This window comes from Lutjanus erythropterus, chromosome 1, assembly GCF_056507025.1.
Source record: "Lutjanus erythropterus isolate fLutEry1 chromosome 1, fLutEry1.hap2, whole genome shotgun sequence".
NCBI lineage: Eukaryota > Metazoa > Chordata > Actinopteri > Lutjaniformes > Lutjanidae > Lutjanus > Lutjanus erythropterus.
In genome coordinates, this window is record NC_139317.1 from 29,012,679 (window position 1) to 29,022,796 (window position 10,118).

Here is a 10,118-nt window from a genome sequence, read left to right on the forward strand (position 1 = left end):
ACTGCAGGCATGCTGACTGCCAGACACAAGCAATACACTGACTGTAAACAAATACCTCACACAATTCCACATTAAATAATCCAAACTATCCCTTCAAGAATTGCAGTGGGTGACAAATGCTTTGCCACTGTGTTACCAGTACACCCCCATTTTCTGCAAATTTGCCCCATGTATCTGCACATCAGTGGAAAAACATTTTACATTGTACTGCAGATCCTGATGAACTGAGCTGAACTTGCCCTCTCACTCCTCACCAAGCCATTCACAATTTAGTTAATGCATGAATTCATGTATATCCTTAACTGCTAAATTGAAAAATGTATCAGTGCCCACCCCAGATTTCCCCTCTTCTTTACCCCCACCTGCTTTACACCGCCCGCTCCCTAGTTTCCACAAACTGGACCATCTGTTTGCGAGCGTGGGAGATGACTGGAGTGAGTGGAATGATCGGAGTACTGGGCGTAGTAGCACCAGGAGTTGTAGCACCAGGAGTGGCGGGTGTTGAAGCAGCGGGTGTTGAAGCAGCAGGTGTAGAAGCTCCAGGTGTAGAAGCTGCAGGTGTAGAAGCAGCAGGGGTCGAAGCAGAAGGGGTTCCACCTGGTGTTGCACCAGGTGTAGGAGTGGCAGGGATGACAACAACAGGGGCGAGGCCTGGACTTTCAGCTCCAGCATGAGGCTCCAGTCGTGGGGTGGATGTGACAAAACGAGCCTCCCTGATCCGGTAGGGGCTTCTATAGGTGGAGATGGGCGACAACTCAGAGCCCCAACCAAGGTAGCTCCCACTGGAGGGAGACTGTGCATCCGCACTGAAATACAGTGTGGTGCTGGACTCTCCAGGTAATGCTGGCTTTTTCTCTGGGGAACCAATCAGGAGAGGGGAACGTCGCTCAGGTGACCAGCCTGGAGTCTTGATGTCCAGGGAACCCACAGAGGATGAGGCTTCGGTCAGGGTCCCGGCGTTGCTGTCGATGTGGCGGAGGCTTCCTTGTTGCCGTGGAGATGAAAGTGTTGGTGAGCCATAAACGGCGCTCTGAAACTCCTCATCACCTTTGAAAATGAAATCATATTGAATTAAAAGGCAAATATATTTAAAGCAGTGCAAAAAAAAAATACAGGGATTAATTACTTATATAGTTTACTTGCCAGCAGGGTGGAATTTTATCTTAGAAATGTACAGTATGGGACACCAGCATTTAGAGACTTCTGGATGCTAACTTGCATGTGTTGGTTAATTTGCATAATCCGTGAGAAGAAAGTGTCATAATCATTTATATGGACAATATTTCAGCAACTGCTCAGCCAATTTGGACAATATTGGAGTGATTTTTGGGGGTGACTGAGGATGTTGACATGACATTTTCTGACATTTTCAAAATTCAAATTTGCTGTTTAAACCTGAAGCAGCCATATTTCAACTCTTATATATGATAATTATTTCATTATTATTTAACTAATATTTAATTTAACATTTACCTGTGTAGTATTCAAGATTCTTCTTCATGTCCCTCTTGTCTAAGAGCTAATTAGTTCCTACCTGTCATTGTTTAGGGGGGACAGGTATGAGTGTGGTGCCATGTGTGCAACACTTTTGTTGACCCTGCTGTGAACCTCAAGTTGCGTGTCCTGAGCTGTCAGGCCGTTTTGGTGAAGAATAAGTACACAAAGACAAGTTGTAGTGGCTTATTATGAAGAAAAGAGGGTTACAGACTGGTGGCAGCGGTGTTTTTCCGTACTCTATGAGTACGAGTACGTGAGGACAGTATCAGACCAATACCCGATGCTGGTATTGGCATCGGTGCATACCTAAGTTTAACTCAAGCTGTTTTAGTTGAGTCTCCCTCCTCTCATGTTAGTTATTTTCAGCTTCAGAAGGCTGCTGTTTTCATAAAAAAAAACTGTACACTACTTGCTCAGTACCAAATAGCAGATTCTAAATGAATGATAATGTTGCTCTGCAACTGCTGAATGTGTAAACAAACAACACCACATCAATGAAGTAATGTCAATTCCCTTAGAGTTCAATTTAGAGTTCACAGCTTGTTTCTACTGCCCCCAAGTGGCCAAAAAAGCAATTATTTCAGGGTTAGACTATGATCACAGATGCAGGACTGGGCAGTGCAGACTGTTGTGCTGTCTGGGTAGACAAACAGTTATGTTAAAGCTGCACAATAAATGGAGCAGAACACATGGTACCTCATCAAAATGTTCACTCAATGGATAAAAATGAGTGATGCTGGGTATTAATAATGCTGTTTTCTTGTCTGTAATGCAACAGTCAATTTGATGTATTAACATTATAACAAACCAGGATGATCCATTCATGTCATCATGTATCATCATACATCAGTGGGTACTTTGAACATGATCATTTTTACTACAATAGTTCAAAAGATTCAGAGTATTTTATATATCTGTGGTCACTGAGTGTGTGTTTTTAAGCAGTGCAGTGGCAGGGTTCAGTGTTCATCCAACCTTTTTCCTCTGATGCTGCTGCGCTGGACTCTTCCTCTGTGGCCTCTTCAGGAATCACCTCCTGGACGGGAATAATCTCTGGAATCCTTCTTATGTCCTGGATTGTTGTGGGTGGGGCTTTTCTTACTGGTCTGGCTATGACTGTGGATGGAGCTGGTTTTGGTGGCTGGACCACCTCTGTCACCTGGGAACAAAACAAACAGCTGAGCCTCAGACTGCAGACCCCTGAGTTGACTGAGATTCTTCAACTCGAGCAGTCATGTTTTTGGTTTGTTTGTTTTTTTTTGTCGGTCAGCTGGGTAAAACCTTATAAAAAATCACAAGGATAACATTTCAGCGAGGAATATAATTAAGGGCAAACATAAATATATTTTTATATTTGCTGGTGCCATTGCTAAAAAAAATCCATGTGACAACATGCAGGTTACTGATGAAAGAAGGTGAAAACTGAGATTGAGTGGTTGGTAAATAAGTTTCAGCTTTTGTTTTTTACTTGTATCATTGTACACAGAGCTAGCCAACAGCATGGCAGGCTGCAAACCTTAAAAACAGAGTCTCACAATCACCACAATAGATCATTTAAAGGCGGTAGATAAATTAAACAAAGATCTTGTCTGTGGAGCCTGAGTCACCTGTGGTGGAGCTGGCTGTGGAGCTGGCTGAGGAGCGGGTTGTGGAATTTGTGGTTGAACTGGTGGAATCTGACAAATCACAGCAGAAACAACAAAAAACCTTTCACATAATCTTGAAAGACATCACCCATAGACTGCATGGTAGGAAGGACGTATGTAGCAAGTACACACTGAATGAAATTGATACTTTTTAATCTCATTACAAAACCAATAGTTCTTCTAAGCAAAACAGTCAACAACAGGAATGCAACAAACCCGAGGGACATGAAAGTCATCAGGGGAGTGAACTTCTTCAGACAGACCCATCAGTCCGGCCAGTCCCCCCTCACCATACGCTGACCAGATCCTGGTTACATCCCCTGTCTTCATGGCCAAGCGAATCAGCAGCCAGTGGTGATGTTTCCAGCCCTCCCATTGGATAGGGAGATCCATGAGGGTCCCGCCTCCTGATTAGATTAACGACCACAGTCATTATAATGATAACTGATAGATAGATGGATGGATAGATAGACAGACAGGTAGACAGACCAGACAGATGGATCGATGGACAAAAAGACAGACAGACAGACCAGAGAGTGTTGCATGGCGATGGAAAGTGGGTGTAACTTTCTCCTCCAATGACAGTGTAGATCCACGCTCCATGCAGGCTCCACCTATCCCCCTGTGGCGTATACTCTGGAAAATCTCAAAGGATTTAGGGTGGAGGAAACGATAGTACAGCACCAGAGCTATCACTCCTGAAGAGAAAGAGAGAGAGAGAGAGGGACAGGTAAATGGAAGAGAAACAGGGAGGACTTGAAAAAATGAAAAAGTTGAAATGAACAAGATCAAGTAAACTTGAGAAAGTGCATGCCTCAGATGTACTTTATGTTTAGTGATAATAAATATTTGCAGCCTCATAGAGTAGCTCACATAGTTGTAGACTATCAAGGGCCGTCCACACCAAAAACGATAACCACAACAATAACTATAACAATAATGACGTGAGCATTCACACTGAAGAAGAATCACATTCTGTAAATAGAACATGCAGTGTGCTACAGCTGTACTGACAGGTCAGGAAAATGGATATTGATGAGCTGTTACTGCACAGAGAAACAAAAAGAAAAGCCAGAAAGACATGAATTCACAAAATTTTACAAAGATGGGAGGAGTTAGGAGAATTCAAAAAGTATACTTCTGCATGAGTCAACAACTTTTAACCTGCAGCCTAACATTAGGTTTTCCAAGCATTAATAAATTGTAGACAATAGCCTGTAAAGTCAGGGAGAATTTGATTGGCTGTCAGCGTTTCTATCATTTATCAAATTGGTCCGAAAGTCGTACCAACGATATTGTTCACAATTGTAGTTGTTATAGCTGCGGTGTGGACTCCGCCATTCACTTGATTTAGAACAATTTTTAAAACAATATATTTATGGTTATTATTATAGTTATCATTCTTAGCCCTTTAGTCTTGTTGTACAGAGTGCGGCTGTGTGTCTCACCAATGAGGAAGCTACAGAACACTGCAGCTGGGATTCCTACAGTATCCCAGGACACCATGGTAAACAACCATGAGGAGGCCAGAAGAAGAAGAGCGTTCTCTATGAACATGACCTAAAGACAGACAGACAGAAACACAGGAAGATGGTTAGATTTTCATTCATTGTCTGTAACCGCTTATCTTTTAAGGATTCTGGGGGGCTGGAGCCTATCTCAGCTGACTTTGGGCGAGAGGCAGGTGACACCCTGGACAAGTCACCAGTTCATTACAGGGCTGACATATACGTAGAGACAAACAACCACTCACATTCACATTCACACCAATTTAGAATCACCAGTTAACCTATCATGTTGCATGTCTTTGGACTGGAAGCCGCAGTACCCGGAGAGAACCCATGCGGACACAAGGAGAATATGCAAACTCCGCACAGAAAGGCCCTGCCCCAGCCACAAACCCCGCCCACTGGCTGGGAGATTTGAACTCAGGACCTCCTTGCTGTGAGGCAGCAGTGCTAACCACTGCACCACCCTGCTGCCTATGGTTAGCTTTTCCCACAACTGAAATCAGTATCAGTCTCACAGTCTTGTAATTCTTTTTTTTATCATGCTTACTGTAAATTTGATTGTCATTTGAGAGATTACATTGATTCAGCTGTTGCATTTTTAATGCATTACATTATTATCTTAGATATGCCATTTGATGGACACTTTTATCCAAAGCAAATTACAAAATTACAGGTGTACATTTTTGGCATGTGGCCAGACTGCATAAACCGAGAACTAGTGGAGGGTTTGGTCTCCAGTAGAATTCAAATGTTCAAATGTCAACTGTATCTTTCACTCCATAACTTGTTTCATCCAAATAACTTTTTTAGGGTCTCAAATGTTTTTTTATGTTCTCAGATGTTGTGTGTCAGTGTTTCTGTATTTGTTAGTGGCCCTGCCCACAGATTCTGACACACAGTTATGAACTGACCACAAAAACACACACATACCAGGTAGAAGCCAGCCATGCGGCATCGGGATTGACCGTACTTCACATTCAGGAAAAGGAAGATGTGAACGGCTCCCAGAACGAGGTTGAAGATTCTCCATCGGCTCGTTGAACGTATGATATCAGTCTGCTGCGACACCATCCAGAAAGTTGCACCCAGCCAGTGCACACCTGACACAGACACACATAAACGATAATAATATAGACACAAACACACTGTTTCAGACAAAATTATTCATTCAACCAACAATAGTCAAATGTATTTAGCTGAAAAATCAATCACATCCTAATCCAGCAGATAATAGACTGTTTGACAAATGGGAGCTCTGAGGTGAGGCTTTGGCTTCCAGGCTTACCGATGACTCCCAGGATCCATTGTTTGAAGATTCGTGTGAAGAGCATGAGAACAGCAAATCGAGATCCCAACATACTGACCTGCAGACAAAGAGACAAGACCTGTCACACAAGCAAAGCCGAAGCACACACTCATGCCGTATCAAACACAGGCACATGAATGTGTCCGTACTGATCCTGATACTGTTATCTTGATATACAGTATATATAGGCTGTTAAATATGCTCACCCTCCACAGCAGTCGACACAGAATGGCAGCAGGGGTCATTTGTAGATGTCCCGGTCTAATGAGTGAACAGGCTCTTGCATAGAGGACCAAGGCCCAGGCGAGAGACAACAAACACACTGCAAAACACACCGAGGCTGGGGGGGGGGGCAGGAAGGAGGCAGGAAAAGAAATGTGAATAATAATAAAAATAATGATAATAATAATACATTGTAATGGCTGATATAAGCCTGCTGCAAGACAGAGAATTGGTTGGTGGCTGTGCTCAGAGCAGGCAGGTGTTAGCGATGAGAGCTCATGGATTAAAGTTTATCAGTGAAGTTGTCAAGTGGCAGTAAATGTACAGTTTGCCAACGAGAATACTGCAGAAAAAGTGCAAGAAGTTCTTGTGTCTTGTATCTCAGCTGCTGGGTAAAGTGAAGGGAGAGTCTGTGAGATTAAACCAGAGCAGAGTGAGTTGCTCTCTGGCTCAGCAGCACACTCTGTTCCAGCTAGGTTACTTAATGTGCATAAAATACGCTGTCATTGCCTTTTTACTGGGCAGAAGCCTCGCATTTGTGTCCCTATTGTCAAAAAATAGACTTTAAGTTTAAATAAATCAGCTCATTTCTGTTGGGTGAGTCGTGCAAGTGAAAAATCTGTCTGACCCACTTCAGTGGTCGAAATGGGGGTAAGTCCAATATTCACTCTCTTTCAGATGTGTTTTTGATCTCTACCAGCTCCTGGGGGAAATATCTGGCATCGATCAGATAGTCATTAACTTTGCCTGCCATTAAGTGCTGGGCTGTACAGTGGGTTTATCAGACCTATAGATGCCTAATGGAGATATAAAGCTTACGAGAAAGCTTATGAGAGCAGTGTGACTGAAACAAAACTGTGGGTCGTAAAACTAAAATGTTCTGTAGAAATAAGAGGAACTGCAGGAACTTTGTTACTATGAGAAAAAAGTGACACTATATCTCTGCCAAAGAGGGTTCTGATTTGTTTGCATGGTAGGACATGTAGTCTTGGCAGAGGTCTGCAGTGCCCTTCTAGTTTTACATCTGCTATGATCTGCCTATGCTGAAGGCATGACTCGCATCTGCCAAAATATCACAGTCATGATAAAAGATATTTGCACAATTGACATGAAGTATTGAGTGGTTCTGCAGTGAGACAATACAGACTATTAGAGGAGCCAACTCCCCCATTATTGCATGTTCAGCAATACACTAACGTATAATAGATGCTGTGTTGTATAGATATTTGTGGTGTAGATGTCATGCAGGAAGTGATGAACTGGATAACCAGTCCAGTGCCAGTGCCTGTAACTTAAATCATGATGGGAATATCTGAGCTCTTTGCCATAAATAAAGTACCAGTTATGAACATCTAAAGAAACAGCTGAATATGATAGTGACATTGATGTAAGACCAGCAGATACCACTAATAAGCAATAACTCATTTCTTGGCCACTCAAGGGCAGCAAAAACAAGTTTTGAACTATAGACCGTGTCATAAATAGTGGACAGAGCTTCCAGATCTGCAAAGTGAAGCCAATGTGGAAGTGCCTTAAGCCTGCATTCTTTCTAATGGCCAGCAGGAAGCAACTGAATGGGCTGCCAAAACACATCCAATTGTATGTACACTTTGTGCAAAATAAGTCTAATTCTCACTTGATTTATGATTTTGTATCAGTTTTCCAATGGGTTTATGGTCACAATCACTATTTTTGTAAATTACAGTCCCATTTAGAGTAAAACAGACCATTAAGCAGGTTATTTTGGGTGTGGTTACCGACAGGTGACTCTCAGTGAGTCCATCCAGCTCATCACACAGGGCTTACAAAACACAGATCAAACTGTCAAACTAGTAAATGCTGACTAAATATGGAACAAGATTCTGTTACTGCATGTCTATTTCTTGGCTAAAATGGTTTTAGAAACATTTTCTAGTGACTGTTTAGCTGTAATGTGAAAAAGATCACAACCAGGTGGCCACCATTGTGTCTCCGGTTTCCATCTGAGCCTCCTGAAGCTCAGATCAAACTGTCAAACTTGAAAGTGCTGATTTAATATGGATCAAGTTTCTGTTACTACAGTGCCTATTTCTCGCCTCAAATGTTTTCAGAAACATATTTTAGTGTTAAACTATAATAAAAGAAACTTTGCGGCCAGGCAGGCCACCATTACTTTTTGCCAAAACCAAGCACCATCCAAGTCGGAGTACATCACCGAACAGCTTCACACTCTCGTCGGTACTGCACATGCTTTGGTTGCAGAAAAAAACAAGATGACAACCCCCATACTGCAAAACTCAGGGCTTCAGAATGGCAGTTCACAAGCCAATGGGTGACTTCATGATTGTTTTACAACAAATATAAAAAAAATGTTTTGAACAAAACATGCACATATTGACTTGATATGGCAAATGTGTTAGCAAACACACAAAACCGTTCAGAGTTATCATAGTAAACAATGAAATGGGAGGGTGCCAGGAGATGACCATGTGGAGAAACCCAGAAAAATGGGAGTGTTGGCAGGTATGCACACACAATATATGTGCCATTATAGAAATCATCACTTGCACACATACTTTCTCCATCTCCCATTCAGTCTCTGTGTACCTGGAGACTTGATTCCTATATCAGTACAGATGAGCACATAGGTCTGCAGCAGTGTCTGAGGGAGGGTGACCACCAAGGCCTCAAACAGACGCAAGGCAGATGCATCAGCCTGCTGCATGATCTCACCATACACATCCTCATCTGGCAGAGTCATGCACTCCCACAGCCTGTGAAGACCAGAGATGGATGAAAAGGAGGCGAAGTGGGAGATCGATGGAGAGAGAGAGAGAGAGAGAGAGAGAGAGAGAGAGAGAGAGAAAGAGAGAAACAGAGAGGAATGTCACCATCACCACTACAATGATCAAACATAAACAAATGTTCAGCTTATCACACTTTTAGTATAAACTGTCATTGTTGCACATACCTTTTGAATATACCCAGGTGCAGTATGTGTGTCCAGGTGAGAGACTTCCTGCGGATGCGTCCATCTGACAGGTACCACAGATAACTGAGCCACTGAGGACCCCAACCTGGGAAGCATAGAATAAAACAAACATTATCTATCTATCTATCTATCTATCTATCTATCTATCTATCTATCTATCTATCTATCTATCTATCCTACTCTGATTTGCCCTCATTGGTGACACTAACATAAACAGAATCTTCTCTATTGTTATTCAATCTGTCTCTGTAATTGAGGACCACATATTACATATTTCTGTTGTAAATACAGATTGATATCTTGTTGTTGTTGTTGTTGTTGTCTCACCTGGCAGCAGGAACAGTGCAGTGAAGCCAGCAAGATAGGCATAGCAGTAGTTGTGACCTACCCACAGGTAGTACACAAAGCAGTAGATCACTGGGGAAACAGGGGTAAAAACACATATGTATACTCAGTCAAATAAATACAAAAATAATGCTATAGAAAACTGCAATACAGTTTGAATCACAAATTAAAAGGTAAATCACATTGTGCGTATTTGGACAAACATCACCTGCACACAGAATTGTAGGACCATAAAACAGATACTCATAATAACTTTTTATTATTTACTAAAACCCGACCAATATATTGGTTGGCTGATATTATCGGCCTTTATGGGCCTGTCACTGATATATCGGTAATAGCAATAGTATGTTTTCCAATACACACTGATAACAAAGACAGAAAATGATGCTTGGAGTGATTCAGATTGATCAAACTGGGGAACATTTATGTCAACAATAGGAGTTCCCTAGCAGTACTAGAATAATCAGCAACTGACTGATACTGCACAGTACTGATGTTTGTTTATTTATTTATTTAAATCATATTTATCTGTTATTTTAATGGTAAGCAATATTTAACATGAATATTATTTTATAAAGTTATTGTTGTTGGCCTATCACAGCTCTATATCACCTCAT

General features: G+C 41.9%; 1 protein-coding gene across 2 annotated transcripts in view; it reads right to left on the reverse strand.

The window, feature by feature from the left end:
* xkr5b (XK related 5b) overlaps positions 1-10,118 on the reverse strand; it is an 11,819-nt gene continuing 1,701 nt past the window's right edge. Inside the window, exons 2-13 of one of the 2 annotated variants that reach the window (XM_084724596.1) lie at positions 9,481-9,570; positions 9,133-9,238; positions 8,769-8,935; positions 6,167-6,300; positions 5,940-6,018; positions 5,585-5,754; positions 4,592-4,703; positions 3,674-3,841; positions 3,360-3,550; positions 3,105-3,173; positions 2,473-2,656; positions 1-1,047 (exon numbers count right to left, since the gene is read on the reverse strand). In XM_084724596.1, coding sequence (XP_084580722.1) covers positions 368-1,047; positions 2,473-2,656; positions 3,105-3,173; positions 3,360-3,550; positions 3,674-3,841; positions 4,592-4,703; positions 5,585-5,754; positions 5,940-6,018; positions 6,167-6,300; positions 8,769-8,935; positions 9,133-9,238; positions 9,481-9,570 — 2,150 coding nt within the window. In that variant the 3' untranslated portion in view covers positions 1-367. Of the gene's footprint in view, positions 1,048-2,472; positions 2,657-3,081; positions 3,174-3,359; positions 3,551-3,673; positions 3,842-4,591; positions 4,704-5,584; positions 5,755-5,939; positions 6,019-6,166; positions 6,301-8,768; positions 8,936-9,132; positions 9,239-9,480; positions 9,571-10,118 lie in introns of both variants that reach the window. The other variant, XM_084724586.1, reaches the window with a different exon arrangement.